At 35.9% G+C, this 18350-nt stretch overlaps 3 protein-coding genes across 3 annotated transcripts; 2 read left to right on the plus strand and 1 right to left on the minus strand.

The window, feature by feature from the left end:
• The first annotated feature begins 206 nt into the window (after window positions 1–206).
• On the plus strand, window positions 207–6489 carry ints14 (integrator complex subunit 14). The gene is made up of 12 exons (XM_055174082.2): window positions 207–357; window positions 610–894; window positions 989–1096; window positions 1524–1679; window positions 1869–1987; window positions 2081–2223; window positions 2555–2647; window positions 2732–2876; window positions 3083–3216; window positions 5078–5196; window positions 5305–5370; window positions 5909–6489. The coding sequence occupies exons 2-12, from the start codon at window positions 673–675 to the stop codon at window positions 6158–6160; spliced, it is 1557 nt and encodes a 518-aa protein (XP_055030057.1). The 5' UTR covers window positions 207–357; window positions 610–672; the 3' UTR covers window positions 6161–6489.
• Window positions 5906–12696, minus strand: hacd3 (3-hydroxyacyl-CoA dehydratase 3). Its single transcript, XM_055174085.2, has 11 exons — window positions 12465–12696; window positions 11671–11713; window positions 11518–11591; window positions 11196–11360; window positions 11061–11109; window positions 10866–10976; window positions 10055–10182; window positions 9840–9952; window positions 8939–9045; window positions 8684–8815; window positions 5906–7025 (listed from the first exon to the last, which is right to left on the minus strand). Exons 1-11 carry the CDS (start codon window positions 12543–12545, stop codon window positions 6949–6951), a joined length of 1080 nt encoding a protein of 359 aa, XP_055030060.1. The 5' UTR covers window positions 12546–12696; the 3' UTR covers window positions 5906–6948.
• A 120-nt stretch (window positions 12697–12816) lies between these two features.
• ppcdc (phosphopantothenoylcysteine decarboxylase) lies at window positions 12817–14521 on the plus strand. Its single transcript, XM_055174086.2, has 5 exons — window positions 12817–13108; window positions 13427–13522; window positions 13667–13795; window positions 13921–14089; window positions 14315–14521. The coding sequence occupies exons 1-5, from the start codon at window positions 12965–12967 to the stop codon at window positions 14386–14388; spliced, it is 612 nt and encodes a 203-aa protein (XP_055030061.1). The 5' UTR covers window positions 12817–12964; the 3' UTR covers window positions 14389–14521.
• Window positions 14522–18350: the final 3829 nt, after the last annotated feature.

Below are 18350 nucleotides of genomic sequence, written 5' to 3' on the forward strand. Positions count from 1 at the left end.
CAAATTAATTAAATAATATTCCTTATGTAATGACATGTCGTAAGAGAAAAAACATTATTTTCAAGTTGAAAGCTGGGCAAAATATGATCTCTAACAACAGGGCACAAATATATAACCAATATTTTTTTTTAATAAGGACAACTCCAAAACAAAGGAAAAAAGTTTCTGTATGTTGACCACAAAAAGAACAAAACATGTCAATGTCACAATTAAATCTGTTTACAAGGAAAGGCGCCGCATGAACTCGAACAAGCTTATTTGCAAACTGGGAACGACTCACCACGTGTTTGTTTCCACACGAACCGCTTATCACAGCGCACACTTGGTTGAGAACAAGGCATTTACTGTCAACTATGGGTAAAGTCTTGAACGTTTTCTTCTAAATTTGCAAAACTATGTATGCATACCAACACGAAAATATTAAAATCCACTCTATTTAATATTTTTTGATCATTTTACGTTTATCTAGTTTTATTTATTGCGATAACCGGTGCAATTTCATTAGCGTTACTGTTGAATAAATGTATTACGTTGCTTGTTCACATAGGCAAAATATATTGTTTTTTCACGCATGACTGGTATAAACTATAACACAGTTTTGTTTTACAGACACTTGTGTCGTCCGTCTGTAACTGTCCATCAAAGCGTGAAGAAGACGAAGAGATTGTAACCATGCCAACGGTGGTTCTGTTGGACTCATCGCTGTCCATGACGCGACCCGTGTCGGTCGAGGGCACTGAAGAGTTCCAGAGGAAGAACTTGGCCGTACATGGGCTGACGATGCTGTTTGAACACATGGCAACAAATTACAGATTGGAGTTTACATCACTTGTCGCTTTCTCCTCCCTCTGGGAGCTCCTGGTCCCATTCACCAGGGATTACAATTCTCTGCAGGTAAAACTAAACAGATAGCCCAAATATCATGAAGCAATACAATATATATTATTTCTAGAAGTCTTGATTGTTGTTTTTACTTGTTGTTTTGTAGGAGGCTTTAAACAACCTTGAAGACTATGATAAGACCTGTCTGGAGGCTGCTCTACAAGGTGTCAGTAATGTAGTACAGCAGGAATGGGGAACAGCCTGCCCTTGTCAGGTACAATGTTATATAGTTTATTATACAATCAGAATAAAAAAAAGCAAATGTACACATTTGTATATAATAAGAAATACTGCACAAGATGAGATTTTCATAAAGCAGATATAAGCTTGTGGCAAACTCTTATGATGGCTTTGAATTTCATTTTGATTCATATGTTTAGTAAAATATCATTGGATATTAAATACTCAGGTAAACCTAGAATATAGAATAATTGTGACCCAGCCTGTAAAATCCCAGCTAAAGTAATTTTATGATTTATTGTTTTCTACATAAAATCATCCTGCATAATGTATATAACATGTCATGTCAAAGATTGAAATTAAATGGAAATCAATAATTGAAATCAAACTTTGATGCTCCTAGTCTTATAATTAATGTGTGCATCGATTAGTGTTAATGCTGTTTTTATGATGGCCTAAAGGTGGTGCTGGTTACTGATGGCGCGCTTGGGATTGGCCGCGGATCTTTGCGGCATTCGCTGCAGACACTGAAACAACGTTCGGAAGACAAAAAGTTCCCTCTGCCTTTCCCGTTCCCTTCTAAACTCTATGTCATGTGTGTTGCCAATGCAGAAGAGGTACAGCAGACTGTTTTTTTGTGCCCATCATCATCCATTAGGATATCTGACTCATTAGATTGTAATCAGATGATATTGCCACCCACACAAGTGTCTCGAATTATATTCCAACTACGATTACACACTTTTATTAAATTATTTCTTTAATGTGCTTTAATATGTGTCATGTGGTTTTATTGTTCCCTGAAGCTCCAAGCAAATGATGGTCTGGATAACTTGGAACAGCTGATTAGTTTGAATGGTGGGGAGGGTCAGATATACACTATGGATGGACCCCTCTGTCTTAAAAGTGTCCAGGCTATGTTTGGGTGAGCATTCTATTCTACTATATATGCTAATGTATTTTATTGTGCACATATACCATTGTTATTAATATGGTATCACTGTGCTTGTTTTGGCAGTAAGCTGATTGACCAGGCATACTCTCCCTTTCACGCTGTGCTGCGCTGTGGGAACTTGGCCTCTGATGTGCAGGTCTTTCCCAGGCCAGAACCAGTGCTTATAGATGAGGAGGTGGATCCCATTCCCAAAACAGTGCAAGCAGGTATAGGCATAGAACATACTGTATTTAATGTAAAAAATGTAATAAACTCATTGCTGCGTCACCTATTAGCATGGCTGTGGATTTAAACTGACACCTATTGGCAAGGATGCAGAATCACACAATTTTTTCATCTACCAAAGCCATTTTGGAGATGTATTGGCCACAAGCTGCTTTTATTTATATAAAAATATATTTAAAAGTCCATTGTTATTTCAACAAGATTTTAAAATGTAATTTCAGTTGTTCAAACTTGGAACATCCATTAATGTTTAAAAGATGAAAACCAAAGTTAAATGTACCAGACACGTACCTTCTTGTGTTTTATATATAGACTTGGAGATTGTTGGTTTTATTGAGATTGGAGACATCTCCAGCCCTCCTGTTTTATCCAGGCACTTGGTCCTGCCCATTGCTGTAAACAAAGGTTGGTATTCAGACCCTTATATGTTTGTAATTCATTTTATTCACCTATCTAATATTTGCTAAATTCAAATCTTATGATTGACAGAGGGGGATGAGATTGGTACAGGGACCACCGATGAGACAGAAGAAGAGCCCTCCACGAATCAGATGGCTGGCAAAAGCCCAAATTTTTGTGTTCTTTTACACGGCAGCCTGAAAGTGGAGGGCATGGTGGCACTTGTACAAGTAGGGTAAGAAGTTACATTTGTATTTTTATAAAGAAAACATTTTTGGAAAGCTGATGTTTTTCTGCTTTAACAAAATGCCACATCAGAGCTCCTTAGAAGTTGCCGTGACAGAGTCTATTTTCTTTAAAAGCATACTGCTTAATGGTTATTCTGATAAAGATGAACTATCTGACATCTCTATAATGTTTTCTGATATACTGTTTTCTCAGGTCAGACTGGTTTGGAATGCTTTATTCTCAGGCCGACAGTAAAAAGAAGTCCAATCTGATGATGTCAGTCTTTGATCCGGGCTTAGAGCCTCTTCCCTGGCTGGGCCGAATGTCTCAGCTTGGTCCTGCCTCAGGTAGATAATTCCCACTGAGGCATACTACTTAAAATGCATATTTTTAACTGTCACTGTCCCACAGGTGGGACGTTTGGAATTACATATTTAAAACAACAATTTCTTAGTCTAAACCCACACTAATCTTGACAAACTATATGTCGTTGGAAAGCTCTAAGAATGTTGTTTTCATATTTTATAACCATTTTGCAAAAAAAAAGGACAAAGTAAGAGTAATTTTCTAAAATGTCACGGGCCAACAGGTAGACTCAAGGTGTTATTACATATTTATAGGATATTTACAAATAAATCTGAAATAATCTTGACAAACTATATATTGTTGGAAAGCTTGTAGAATGTAGTTTTCATATTTCAAGGCCATTTGATGGTAGAATTTGTATAGTGACAGACAATTTGTTAAATGTCACTGACCCTATAGGAATACATATGAGTGATTTTATATTTAGAACAATAATATCCTATAAACTTGAAAATATCTTGACAAACTATACATTGTTGGCTCTAAGATTGAAGTTTTCATATTTCAAGGCCATCTGATGACAGAAATTGTATAGTGACAGTAATTTGCTTAAATGTCCCCGTAGAAATACATAATGCATTTTTATATATCAATTATTCTAATATTCTTCAAATTAATCTTCAAAAATCTTGACAATCTACATATCATTGGAAAAACCTTTTTTGGATAAATAATAATGCAATGACAGTACTTTATTAATTTGTGACAAGATTATGCAACTAACCGTTGACACCTAGTGGCCTTTGTTAGTAAAACCACTACGTACATGGTTATTTTGAAAAACTGAGACATTTGCCTTCATTTGCGCCCTTCGTTTACACGCAAACAGAAAACTCGCCTCTGAAACAGATTCTTTCAAAAAACTCCTGCCAGAGTGGAGATTAGGAAAATCTTCAGTTGCACGGTTGCATGTAAACTGAGACAAATGGATGATTAGGCAGTCAACGTCACAGTATGCGCCAGAGCTAGCACCTACGCCAAAAGTGCGACCTTGTTCAAAAGAGGAACAGGAAGTGATTCGTTGCTGTTTTCGGGATTCTGATTGGCTTACGTGGGCTTTAGCTTCTCGTTACACCATATATACATGGTTACGTGTCAATGAACACTTTTCTGAAAACTGACATGTGTGCGCAAAGTTATTTTTGAAACCAGAGAGGTTAAAATGTTTGTTTATGAAAATAGCCGCCCACGTGTAAACGTAGTCTAAAAGTGTGACAAAAACCAAATTTTTAGTGATTTTAACTGAAAATTTGCTTCAGAACTTTATTTTTTTAGTGTTTTAGGTGTTTATTAATGTAGTTATATTAATTTGAAGGTGCATATCACATTTTTACCCCCACTTACATAAAATCAGGGGTGAGAGTTAAAAGGGTTAAAATGTAATAAGTAAACATAAACTGTTGTAGTGGATTATGCAATGTACAAGTATTTCATTATTAAACAATGAAAACAAACAACACGTCAGACTAGATAGTTCAGTCGGTTCAGTTAAATATTTACCATTCAAGTAAATACACAAAGATAAGCCTGTTTAATTCTGTTCATTCTTTTGAAAAAGTCAATCCAAATGTAGTCTTACATTTTTTACACAAAATGAATCTCAAACAACTTTATAGTTTTAATCTATAAAATGCATTTCTCACCATGAACATAGCCGTAGAAGCTGGCAAAAGAAAATGCACAGAGATTACAGCTAAATGTAATACATTTGCATGATTAAAAATTTATTTTCCTCTCTTGCTCTCTGGTCCACATGTGTAAGATAAAAACATTTGCTTTTTGCTTTGCATAAAGTTTTGCTTATGCTCCACTGTATGTCCTTTGTTTTCGGTTGACCTGTAGATGCAGCTGAAAATCCCTATGGTGAAGATGACAGTAAAAGTCCCTTCCCCATACAGCCGAAAAACAAGAGAAGCTATGCTCAGAATGTAACTGTTTGGATTAAAGCCAGTGGACTGCAGGTATTATACTAGGAATTACACTACTCCTGACTTTATCTGCAGGAAAGAAATGATCGAGTGGTTTGTAAATTGATTATTTAATTCAAGTTTTTGTAATTAATCTCACAGACAGATGTACAGAAAATTTTCCGCAATGCAAGAAAACTGCCAGAAAAAACGCAGACTTTTTATAAGGTGAGTATTCAATTTTTAACATGTACATTTTGTCTTGTGTTTTTTTTTTGTAATAAAGTTTGATAGAAAATAATTATTATTAATTCACAAGTGCAAGATACATGCAAAATTAGGAGCTTAGAGTAACTTCAAATGTAATACTTAATTTAAGTGATTATATAGTACCTTTGCATGCATGCTTAGTGTGTTTTAGCCAATGAGAATTAAAGCTACAATTGATCAAAGAATAAAAGCATAACATGTTTTTTATAGTAATCATAAAAAGACCATAGATGTGTTAGGACCTAGCTACAGGTCCATTCTGGCATTTCAAGTGTTTCATATATATATTGTAAAAAAGATTTTGCGAAAATATAACCTTGATATCTTTAATATTGACATAGTAAGGTCATGTCAACGATTGAAATCAAACTTTGATGCTCCTAATCTCTTTGGTCTGATTTTTACAGGCAAGGTCACACATTTTCCTATTTACAATCCTACCTGTATTGTGACACATCTGGTTTCATTAACTTTCTTTGTATTTTCACCACTAAAGGAATTGAATCGTCTACGGAAAGCTGCTCTGGCCTTTGGATTCTGGGAGCTTCTGAAAAGTGTGGCTGAACTTTTGGAGAGGGAATGCACTCTGCTTCCTGACTCCGCCCACCCCGACGCTGCCTTCCAGCTATCTCACGCTGCACAGCAACTTAAACTGGCCAGTACTGGAGACTCTAAGTATGCAGCATTCGAACACAACATCACCCCTTTGCTCACTGACTTCTCAGGGGGCGGAGCTGAGAGAATGTAGGGCTCCTGGACAACTACCTGATTTTGTATAAAGGTCTGGACCTTTATTTAAAAGCAATGTTTTTTCTATGGGAAATAAGTTACTTTTTTCTTTGGCATTTTCAATGTTTTAATTGTGTTATACCTCAGCAAAGTCAAAAAAAATTGCTGTCATTGTAACAGATATGAAAAAACATGAATTTTGTGCCATGGAAATTTTATAACCATTCCATTTGAGAAAAGAAACCCATTCAGTTTTGTCCCCAAGGAAATGCATTTACAGGTTTTGTAATAATTTGTGTAAATAGCTTTTACTAGTGAACAAATAAAACATTGACATTTTTCATGAAATATTTTCAGTTGAATTTATACAATCATGTCCAAATCCCACATACAATGAAGATGTTTCATGCGGTTTTCCCTGAGGTTCAAGATCTGTCTTGTGACAGAGATAACTAATGTAACATCTCAGGGAATGAGGGGATGACAAAATCCTGCTTGTGTTTTCAGTCCAGTAAATCTTTAACATACCTAACATTAAACATACTGCACATAGTTGAAATGTTGAAACAAATTATATAAATACCTTGATGGTACTCTTTAAATTTATTTAATAAGGTAATTGTTTGTCTTTAGCGTTCTTGTAATAGTCATTTACATACTGTACAGCTTGATCATGGTCCTCCTTTATTTCAGATTATAGAAACTAAATGCACTTGATATAAAAGAAAGAGGGATAGAAGTTTGAGAATTAAATCACAGAAACACAGGGATGTGATGACACAGAATGTGAAGACACACAGGACCTTCTCAATTGGCCTTCCTCTTTTTTGTGCGAAACCGTCTCCTCCTTTGCTTGAAGAGGTGGCGGAAGTTAATGAAGAGGCCTAGAAATTGGCAGATTTAGTAATATAGCAGTTTTTTAGTATTACACAATGCATTAGTTTTATGTATTTTTTATGTGATCTCTATGAAATACTTGTAAAACATCCTTAAATTGATAGTACACCTTAAAAATGAAATTTCTCTTCCTCATGTTGTTACAAACCTGTATACATTTCTTTGTTGTGATGAACACAAAGGAATATATTTTGAGGAATGTTTGTAACCAAACTGATCATGAGTCTCATTCACTCATACAGTATTGTTTTTTTCCTACTATGGATGTCAATGGAGCCTCTGATTGGTTTGGTTACAAACATTCTTCAAAATATCTTCATTTTTTTTCACCATTACAAAGAAATATATACAGGTTTGTAACAACATGAGAGTGAGTAAATGATGAGAGAAATTTCATTTTTGGGTTAACTATCCCTTTAACTGGAAAGTCCTAGAAATACTTTGGTCAGCTGGTGTGCGAACCCTGGTTTTAGTGCTGCCTCACGATTAGTCGCGACTAATCGTTTGCAGAATAAAAGTTTTTGTTTACCTAATATGTGTGTGTGTACTATGTATAATAATTATGTTTATATAAATACACACACATAAATATATAATTTTAAAGGACAAGTTTGGTATTTTACACTTAAAACCCTGTTTTCAGTTTGTTTATGATGAAATAGAACGGTTTTGACTGAAATTTGGACATATGATGCTGGCCCGAAAAATTTCGGGTGTTTCTTGTATCACCTCCCACCTCTATAATGGCTCTATAGGTGCACTGGAACAATCCTTCCTAAAATGCATTAAACTTTAATTTACAAAGACGTGAAACTCACCGAGTGGTCAGAGGTGTTCACTGATATGCTCACACAAAAATCGCTGCAAAAGACGCATTCCAAAAGGTTTTTTCGTAGTTTTGTCCAACTCTATTGACTTGTATTAGATGTGCTGTGAGGTACGGTATTACTCCGCGCCGGGAACTTTGTTTGTATTCTTGCAATTGGCAAAGGCGGATTATCGCCACCAACAGGGCAGGAGTGTCTATTATTCAAGCTCTCAACCGAAGAATATACGGGTGTGAGACGTTTGGAAAAATAGGTCCACAAGTTTACAACGAATGCTAAAACACCTGTTGGATAGCATCTTTGGCAGCGATTTTTGTGTGAGCATATCAGTGAACACCCCTGACCACTCGGTGAGTTTCACGTCTTTGTAAACGAAAGTTTAATGCATTTTAGGAAGGATTGTTCCTGTGCACCTATACAGCCATTATAGAGGTGGGACGTGAAGCAACAAACACCTGAAAATTGTCGGGGCAGCCGCATATGTCGAAACTTCAGTCAAAACCATTCTATTTCATCATAAACAATCTGAAAACAGGGCTTTAAATGTAAAATATCGAACTTGTCCTTTAAGAAAAATATATATTTATATAATAAATATTTATATATAATATACATTATATATAAATATAAACATGTATATACACATGCAAATGTTTCTTAATTATATACGTGTGTGTGTGTTTATTTATACATAATTATTATACACAGTACACCCACATATATTATGTAAACAAAAACTTTTATTCTGCAAATGATTAATCGTGAGGCAGCACTACCTGGTTTTATTAAAAGAATTATGAGTATTATGTGGACCTTACCTAGAAACATGACCACCAGGTAGACCTGCAGGATGTAGGAAAAGCTGAGTGACAGGCCTATGAATTTAGGCAGAGGAATGCTGAGGAGTTTGGTTTCATCAAAGATCGGTATGGACTGGATCACTGCCACAGCTGATCAACAGTAAGAAATCAAAGAGCAGACTTTATTACATAATGGATATAGGAACGCAATGTCTCACCATCTGACGAAAAGCATAAAAAATTATTTATAGGGATAGTTTAAGACATACATACCTTCTGCTAACACACCAAGTGGATATAGTGGTATCCATATAGTGTATCTCACCCAAGTCAACAACTTCCATTCTGTATCAATGCAGGCCAACATGTAGAAAGGATACCTGTAATTCATTTAAACAAAGGTGGGGTTAAATAAATCCTTAATATTGCGTTTCGTATGTTTTAATGCCATATGAATGACTCCTGTGATCAATACAATCTGTACCAATTGGTTCAATTCTCTCATCCAATCAAATGTTTCATAAGCAAATACTTCCTGAACACAGCAAATCTCGGCTAATATCAACAACTATTCAGTAGCTCTATTGCCATGCTGCTTAGTTTAAGGTCACAAAATACAACTTTCTGTTTTATCCATCCTCTGCTTTAACTAGTACATATCAGAATTAGATTCTTAGTTAGCTTTTTAAAACGACTTAATATAGTTTGAGATAGTGAAGTATGGATTTCCTGTGGCTGTGTAGAAACCACAAGAGAGAGGTGGTCATGACACAAACAGCTTTAATGCTCCAGCTAAAAGCATTAGGCTCTTAGCATCATATTTCATCTTTCTTCTTAATGACAAAAAGTGCAACACAAATTACAAACTGCCCTTAAACAGATTTTATGCTGTGATAATCATCTAGGCCTACATTCGTTTTTCATAGTTTGTTTTTTTGAGAGAGTATTTAAATTTGGATCATTTAACAAACTAAAGGAGTTTAACTGCATATAAGAGATAAAATGATTATTAACATCTGGCCCAGAGAACGGAAGAGGAAATCCTGTAGATAAACCAAAAACTTCTTAAACCATGTCACCAATTTCTGTATTTTCTAACCACGAGCAGTAACTGTATTCTTACTTGCTCAACACCGGATTGTGTTAAATGTAGATTAATTATTCAAATAATTACCTAAATATCTCAATCGTACTCCACAGATAGAAGACAAAGAAAACCACCGGCTTGTTTTGCATCTCCTCTAATGAACCAAATACGACAAAAAGAATGAAGTTCCTCCCCATAACCTTAAAAAAAGAGACAATTACATTAATTCCCAGATTTTAAAAAATATACAATAAAAAGATCATTTTACATCATTCAAATAGCATAAGGACCACCCCACTGACCTGTATGAAGGCAGGCATGACTCCAGTTTTAACCAATCCCACAGCAGGATTAATAACTTCCATTATTGCCAACATCTGGCAGAAGTACATCACATCAGCAATGGTATGAAAGGTGTCATAAAAAGAATCTGTCGGGTGGACAAAAAAAGGTGTTTAGGACCATTTACAAAAGCCAAGGTCATGAATTAATATACAGATAAAATGCGTTTTCAAAATTCTTTATTTGTTACAATATAAAGTAAAATGTAAACATGGCATACTCTGTATAGACTGCAAAAAAGAAACCTGATTTATATTCTGATTCAAAATGATTCAGGTCCGCACCAAACAAACTCTACTGTGAATTAGCTGACACATTTTGCACATGTGCCCATGCTTGTTAACACATATAAACATATCACTTCCTGTGCTATCAGATGCTCTTCATGAATTGCATAGTTTGCATAACTAGATCTTCTTGAAAAAAACTAGATGCATTTCCGTGCCAACATAAAATCTAAATTCAACCTACAGTATTCATGCGTGTATTCATGTACTATTCAAGTTCCTGTTCTTTCTGTGACTAATTAATCTGTGTGTGTGTGTGTGTGTGTGTGTGTGTGTGTGTGTGTGTGTGTGTATGCAGTCCTTCACGATACATTTTATTTTAGAAATATATACTAGTCAACATTTGAAGTGGATCAAAACCTTTTATAAAAGATTGACTAGTGTAGTATTACGAAAGTTCCAAACCGTGATTGCGTTGACTTTGTGTGTTAAGCAATGAACCGCAAAACTGCTTCTGCAAATGTGCTTTTAAATTGGGACTTGCCTTGCCCAAGTATGAACAGACGTACAGTCATGTTGACAAAGATCCAGGAGTAGCCGAGGAACTGGACCAAGTTGTACATAAAGAGAAAACCTTTTTTCAAGCCAAGAAAAGCTGCAGACAAAGAATGACCATAATGAACATGACCAAGTTGACCCACACAATACTTTGCTGTAAACAAACTAAAAATATACTCACGGTCCTTTCGGACTCTTGACTCAACGCTGACTCGGTTTATTTTCTCTTCCTGCATACACAAAACCCAATTATGAAACAGTTATGTAAATGAAGCCATTTAAATCTATTTCTTCATAAATAATTTCTCATCATGACCTTCTCTCTGAGCTCCATTTCGGCATCAGACTCGTCCAGCCAGCGGTCAAAATCAGGCGCTAGAAACAAAGGCTTCTTCTCCTGCTTCGTCAGTCGATCCCACCAAACGTGCTCCTGTTTCTTTACTGTAATATTCACCTGCCGTTGAGTAGATTTGTGTTTTACCTGTGCACAAAAACACATCTGTGATCGCAAACGTGATTCCAAAATATAGCACCATACCAAACTTGCTCACTAAACTTCTTTTACCAAGCAAATGTTCAATGTACTTCATTCTGCATCAAAACAAAACAGTATAAATACCAAACAACATGATCCATACCTCAGGTTTAACAGGTTTTAAGAATTCCAGGCTGAATTCATATTCATTTTCACCTTTTGCTCCATGTCCTTGTCCTAAAGAAGAACAAATATAATACAGTAACAAGAAAGAAAGAAAGACTCTCAAGTGATGGTTAAAAATTGTGAAATGTACCCCTGAAGCGAAGAATGTTCTCTTCTAAACCAATGATGAGATTCTGTGTGATAGAGACAGAACAAAACCAGAAGTGTGATATTTCAAGCTCCTCCCAATTCTGCTATATTAGTAGTATACTGCACATCAAATGCTTTAGACATTATTATGTATTATTCGTTTATTATTTTAAAGGTACATGCACGACCACATTGTTTCATGGGATTACCTTTTAAAGTACACTTAGAAAGCAAAGATTATCTGAAACCATACAATTTATTTCCCTTGTTACATTGGGTTTGGTTTTCACAGCACTTTTAATGCAAAAGTTGTTCACACTACACAGACATCTATATTATTTTTTCTACTGGCTTAAATGAAGTACACTAGGAAAACACTATAACAGATCCTAACCTGTTTTGGACAGATACCCGTTTTAACTTTATTTGCATAAAAACTGTATAGCACAACCCACAGCAATGCCACCTTTGTTTCTAATGCTAAATGTATTTACTAACATGCTGTCTCCTGCTTCGTTAAAGCACAAGAGAATGGGGGCAGCTAATTGTTCGTTAATAAAACATGCCCTGACATTTTAACTGGGACAGATGGCTAGTAGGTCCATTAGGATCAAGTCTTGATATACCATTCTTCATTCCTGTTCTCTATGCTTGATGCAGGATTTGCATTAGACATTTCAACAAAACACGTATTGTATAGTTCCTACACAGCAACTATGTATATCCATACACAACACGTTCCAGATGAGATCATTGTGTATGACAACAGAAGTAGCGTTTTTTAACAGATCTTACCTGAGCATCACTGATTTCCACTCGCAGGTAAATTTCACCGTGGCGCTGAGCCCAGTATACGTGAGGTGTTAGGGCCTGCATTGCAAATATTCACATTAAAAGTGCTCGATAGGCAAATATAACAGTGAATGACAGGAGGTGTTAACCTCGCGCGTCAGCAACAGCCGGAAGACGCTCCGTTGGCCAGAATATTCAAGCGCCTCTGTGCGCATGTGCAAATGTGCGCGCGCATCTATGCTCTCCCTCTCTATTTACTTTATTTTATTATAAAGATAAAATGTGATCCATAAAATAAGTAGTACTTTTACCAGCTTTGTAACAGTTGGTGTATAGTAAGTACACTCCTCGCAAACCATGGCGCTGTGATAATATTTATAACACGTTATGCTTTTGTTTACGGAAGTAGAAAGCATGTACGGTCAAAGTGCATGAACTCATGACGATATTGTTATACTCCATGATTGTGTGTGCAGACCTGGTGCAGACTTTTGATCACTTATATGTATATAATGCAGCAGTCTGCATTTGATTCCCTGCAATTGCAAACAAATGGTTCAAGATTTCGTGTTCTGGTCGGTTTGACTGGTAGTGTAGCTGCTCTCAAAGCGCCGTTGTTGGTAACACAACTCCTTGAAATTCCAGAGGTGAGTGTTTTATATGCGTTAAGATCTGTCTGATTTTCAGCTTTGGTTATTTAACTGTCGTTATTAAAAAGCTCCTCGTGTGGGTCGTTGTCATTTTACATTTATCCACCAGAGTGTGCCATGTACACAAGCTTGGTTACTTCATCATGCCGATCGACGTAACGCGAGATCGATTCGAAAGCTCAGTATTCAAATCGCTCTCGCGATACTTTGATGTCATGTAGTGACCGGTTTGCGCAGCACCGTTTAGTCATTGAATATTGTACTGGCTCTGGTTTAAAATGCTAAAAAATGAACGTTTATTGCTCTGTTCTTCAGGTTGATGTACGTGTGGTTACCACAGACCACGCCACTCATTTTTATAGCATCAATGAGGTCCCTGTTCGTGTATACACAGATAAAGATGAATGGGAGGTATGAATTAGAGCCTTTTTATTGATATTTGACAGATCAAAGAATTACATTCCATATATTATTTTCAACTATGTTGTTACAGCAATACAAATCTGTCAAATAATTTCTCAGAATGATATGTACCCTCCTTATGTATCTTCCAAGATATGGACAAAGCGCACTGACCCTGTGCTTCATATTGAACTTAGACGGTGGGCAGATCTTTTAGTCATCGCCCCACTTGATGCCAATACACTTGGCAAAATTGCCAATGGAATCTGTGACAACCTACTGGTATGTATTATAGATAAGGTAGTAAGTTTAGGTAGATTAGATTAGATTTATAGTGTAGTGATATATAACATTGTTGCAATTCTCTATGGGTTATCTATGCGTCTCTCTTTTTGTTTAATTAACAGACATGTGTGGTTCGGGCTTGGGACACAAGCCGTCCTCTGCTCTTCTGTCCCGCTATGAACACAGCCATGTGGGATCACCCTATCACTGCACAGCAGGTGGCCACACTTAAAGGCTTTGGCTATGTTGAGATACCATGTATTGCCAAAAAACTCGTCTGTGGAGATGAAGGTATCTTGAATTTGCATTGATAAAGGAAAAACGAGTTCTAGTGAAAGATAAGAATTTCTAAACAATGGAAAAGTCATTTGGGCATTATGGTAACCGAAGATACTCAGCTTAAAGATATGGGCTTCATTTTGTATGCATTCTGTTTAAAAAATGCTTAAATTATTTGTTTGTTATTTATTTTTTGGCCCACAAACATGTTTTCCATTACGCTCTTTATCCTCACAGGTAAGGGTGCCATGGCAGAGGTTTCAACTATTGTTGATACTGTCAAACAATACCTTCAGAAACCTGCTGAATGATTTCAAACTTTATTTATACAATCAACAAAAACATACGTTACATACGTTGTTGTATTATATTAGTTATGTTATTTCAATGTTTTATAGTTTTTTACAGTTTGAATAAATTATTATTTTCCTGTTAAAAAAAATTCATTTTAGTTCCACATTTCAACTGAATGTTAATATTAGGTACTTCAAATAAAGGTACTACATAGGTATCTTCACAGTGATGTCATAGACAAACCATTTAGGTTCTTCAAAGAACCATTGGGGGACAAGTTCGGTGTTTTGCACTTAAAGCCCCAGATTGTTTATGATGAAATGGAACGGTTTTTACTGAAATGTCGACATATGCGGCTGCCCCGAGAGTTTTCGGGTGTTTGTTGCTTCACCTTCCACCTTTAACAATCCTTCCTAAAATGCATTAAACTTTCGTTTACGAAGACGTGAAACTCACTGAGTGGTCAGGGGCGTTCACTGATATGCTCACACAAAAATCGCTGCAAAAGATGCTTTCCAACAGGTCTTTTAGCATTCGTTGTAAACTTGTGGACCTATTTTTCCAAACGCCTCACACCCGTATATTCTTCCGTTGAGAGTTTGAATAATAGACACTCCAGTCCAGTTGGTGGCGATAATCCACCTTTGCCAATTAAAAGAATACAAACAAAATTCTTGGCGTGGAGTAATACCGTACCTCACAGCACATCTAATACAAGTCAATGGAGTTGGACAAAACTACAATAATACCTGTTGGAAAGCATCTTTTGCTGCGATTTTTGTGTGAGCATATCAGTGAACACTCCCGACCACTCGGTGAGTTTCACGTCTTTGTGGGCGAGGGCTTGGTGCATTTTAGGAAGGATTGTTCCAGTGCACCTATACAACCATTGTAGAGGTGGGAGGTGAAACAACAAACACCCGAAAATTCTCGGGGCAGCCGCATATGTGTAAATTTCAGTCAAAACTGTTCTATTTCATCATAAACAATCTGAAAACAAGGCTTTGGGTGTAAAATACCGAACTTGTCCTTTAAGTCCAAGGTTCTTAATAGGACCATTACTTTCTTATCTTTATATTTTCTAAAAAAAAAAAGACTTTTTATCACTGCAAATAACCTTTTCGCAAACAGAAAGGTTCTTTGGATGTTAATTAAGGTTCTTTATGGAACCATGCAGCCAAAAATGGTTATTCTGTGATATTCTTTGTTTTTAAGAGTGTTGTGTCCCTGTAATTGATCCTTAATTTTATGAGCACATATTACTGAAAAGCAGGTGCTCCAATTTTAAAACAAATCCTCCAAAAGTCTAATGTAGTTTTAGGGTTAGGGTCAGTGCAGCTATAAAGAATGTTAGTCCATATGCGCTGTATATTGCTGTATAAAATGGATCAATATTAGAACATTAGTTTGAATATTAAAATGTATTTTGGTGTTGAGTTGTATCAAGCATGTAGTTAAATAGTAAGAAAGAAACAATTATTTTCTTTGAATGAAAGTCTACCAAATTAAGACATAAAATATATTTACGCTTGTCACTCTCGTCCAGAGAAGTTGGATGAGGTGAGACCTCATTACTGTAATGACATAAAATGATGTGAGATAAGCTGGAAAGAATTTCTATATTTTCTATATTAGTCTCCTATCCACTAATAAGCTAGTGTGTCGTGGGCGTTCTGGCGCAATATGGCTGCCGTTGCATCATCCAAGTGGATGCTGCACATTGGTGGTGGTTGAGAAAAATCCCCTATTAAATATGTAAAGCGCTTTGGGTGCTGCAGAAATGCACTATATAAATGTAACAAATTATTATTATCATGATATAATCGGAGGAAGAAGCCAAAGTTTTATGTATTCAGAAGAGATTTTTAAAATCATAGTTCATAGTATTGCCACAATTATAGAAAGCCAATAAGCTTAATAAAACAATGCTAGTGAGCTGGCTGAGAAACTGCCAAAAAGAAAATGTAGATCAAAATAAGATCATTTGCCACTGCTTAAAAAAAGGAATTTTAAATAGAATTTTCAGACGAACTGCAGGCGTCTCAACTTTGTTTCTGTAAGCAATAAATAACATATATAAAACTGTTATGATCAGTCGGCCACTGGAACTCCTCCAGAGATTTCTGTCTATGATATAGAAGAGACTGTCATATACCCTGCTAAGAAGTTTGGTAAACATGTCTGACTTTGGGGTTAGAAAATGCTGTATCTGTGTCACTTTGATTTAAAAGGATTGATAACATCCTGCTAATGTGTGTCTAAAGAGAAACAGCTTATGCCGAGAAACTAGACGCAGTTGAAAATAGCTTTTCTGGGCCAGTGTTGCACTGTAACTTTTTGGCCAGAAGAACTGTAAGATATAACCCTGTTAAATGTGATGTTATAATAACATCGAACAAATATTTTCCTAGCATTTTAATACGTTCTTAAATATTTGACTACAACAGGCAAATAGCTTTTTTGTTTATAAATTTGTTGCTTCCATGAGGTTTCTGTTATGACAACTTGGGGCATGTTTTCACAAAAGAGAAAAAGATTGAAATATTTTAATATGTTATATTAATATATTATAATATACAAAATACCAAATATAATATTCACTAATGTATAGCATGTGACAACTAGCCCCTGTCTCCCCATTATGTAGTTGATATGATGATGCCTACATTTTCAAACATATTTTAATGCCCATACTGTATTAAAGAGAGTTTTTTGTTTGTACATTCACTTCATTCGAATTTGTTTTGCAAAACACCTGAGATGTTGTCATCAGATGTAGTCATTGCTGATTTACACATGATGCCTTGTACGCTTGCTGTGACTTGTCCTCTTGTCATTGGCTGCCAGGACAGAATTTTAAAGCAAACGCCCCAGCAGGAAGGGAGATGATTATCAGGCGGTTGCTAGAAATGAGTGACATCAAAGAGCTGGGTATAATATAGTGGGAGGTTCCTACCTCTCTGCATACTAAATGAGGTTTTTTATCATGTAGACAGCGCTGATCTGTATCAGTCAAGATCAGTTCATTAAAATTCTCTTTGTAAAGGTGTATCATAAACAGATCAGTTCACATCCTCCCCCTGTATTCTTTCAAAACTTCAAGAGCAACAGAAAATCTGTTTAATTGTAATTTATTTTTTATTTTTGTAAAGAGCTATGAGTATATCATCATCAAAATTAAAAAGATTTTCCATTCAAATAAAAGCACAAAGGACTGGCACACTGATGCAGGGCTCAGGTGTACCCCAACAGATTGCTTAATGCTGGAGGTGTCAGTAAGGTTGAATAAACACTTGTCACGTTTCCTGCTCGTTGTCCTTTGGGAATGTTGACAGGCTCATGGTGCTACTTCCCCAGGTAGCAGAAAGGTAATACAGACATGGCTGATGTAACTCTACAGCTGAGTGAACTCATAGTAGCTATTAACACCAGGTCCTGGGCTGACAAGGTTTCATTTTGTTTAGATGTCACATGTTTTGAGTAAACACATGCAAAACTACTTAGAATATTAGCTGTGAACTCACTCAGCGAGTAATAAAATACTGGCTTGTCTAAAGACAAACACTAAGGCCTGTTTCACAAACAAGGCTTAGCTAAAGCCTGGACTATGTTTTAGTTAAATTAAGACGTTTAAGCATCTTTAATAAACATACCTTGGAAAAAGACACTACTAGTGTGTATCCTGAGACAAATCAGTGGTACTGGCTTTTTTTAACATCTGTCAGTGCAAGTTATTTTCAGTTGAGACAGCTCAAACTGTGAAACCAGGGGTAAGTGTTTCTGATCATTCTTGATTTTTATTCTATTTTTCACTTATTTTTCCTATTATATCTACCTATGGATGCATACTTTTATTTTATCCGCTTCTCATGTACATGCATACACTCAATATAAAGCACTTTGTAAATAAAAGATAAACAAATAAAGCTTTATCTAGGAAAATATGCTTAGATAAAATAAATAAAAAAATATTTTAAAG

The sequence above is a fragment of the Misgurnus anguillicaudatus genome, chromosome 15 (genome assembly GCF_027580225.2).
Source record: "Misgurnus anguillicaudatus chromosome 15, ASM2758022v2, whole genome shotgun sequence".
NCBI lineage: Eukaryota > Metazoa > Chordata > Actinopteri > Cypriniformes > Cobitidae > Misgurnus > Misgurnus anguillicaudatus.

Bases quoted from the DNA above. Each gene is read 5' to 3' on its own strand.
- ints14 (XM_055174082.2), top strand. From the start codon at position 673: ATGCCAACGGTGGTTCTGTTGGACTCATCGCTGTCCATGACGCGACCC. The intron at 895-988 runs GTAAAACTAAAC...GTTGTTTTGTAG, and splicing joins GGGATTACAATTCTCTGCAG to GAGGCTTTAAACAACCTTGA. The intron at 2,877-3,082 runs GTAAGAAGTTAC...CTGTTTTCTCAG, and splicing joins GTGGCACTTGTACAAGTAGG to GTCAGACTGGTTTGGAATGC.
- hacd3 (XM_055174085.2), bottom strand. From the start codon at position 12,545: ATGCAGGCCCTAACACCTCACGTATACTGGGCTCAGCGCCACGGTGAA. The intron at 11,592-11,670 runs GTACATTTCACA...GTTCTTCTTTAG, and splicing joins GAACATTCTTCGCTTCAGGG to GACAAGGACATGGAGCAAAA. The intron at 9,046-9,839 runs GTAATTATTTGA...AATGAATTACAG, and splicing joins AGTACGATTGAGATATTTAG to GTATCCTTTCTACATGTTGG.
- ppcdc (XM_055174086.2), top strand. From the start codon at position 12,965: ATGTATATAATGCAGCAGTCTGCATTTGATTCCCTGCAATTGCAAACA. The intron at 13,523-13,666 runs GTATGAATTAGA...GTATCTTCCAAG, and splicing joins CAGATAAAGATGAATGGGAG to ATATGGACAAAGCGCACTGA. The intron at 14,090-14,314 runs GTATCTTGAATT...TTATCCTCACAG, and splicing joins ACTCGTCTGTGGAGATGAAG to GTAAGGGTGCCATGGCAGAG.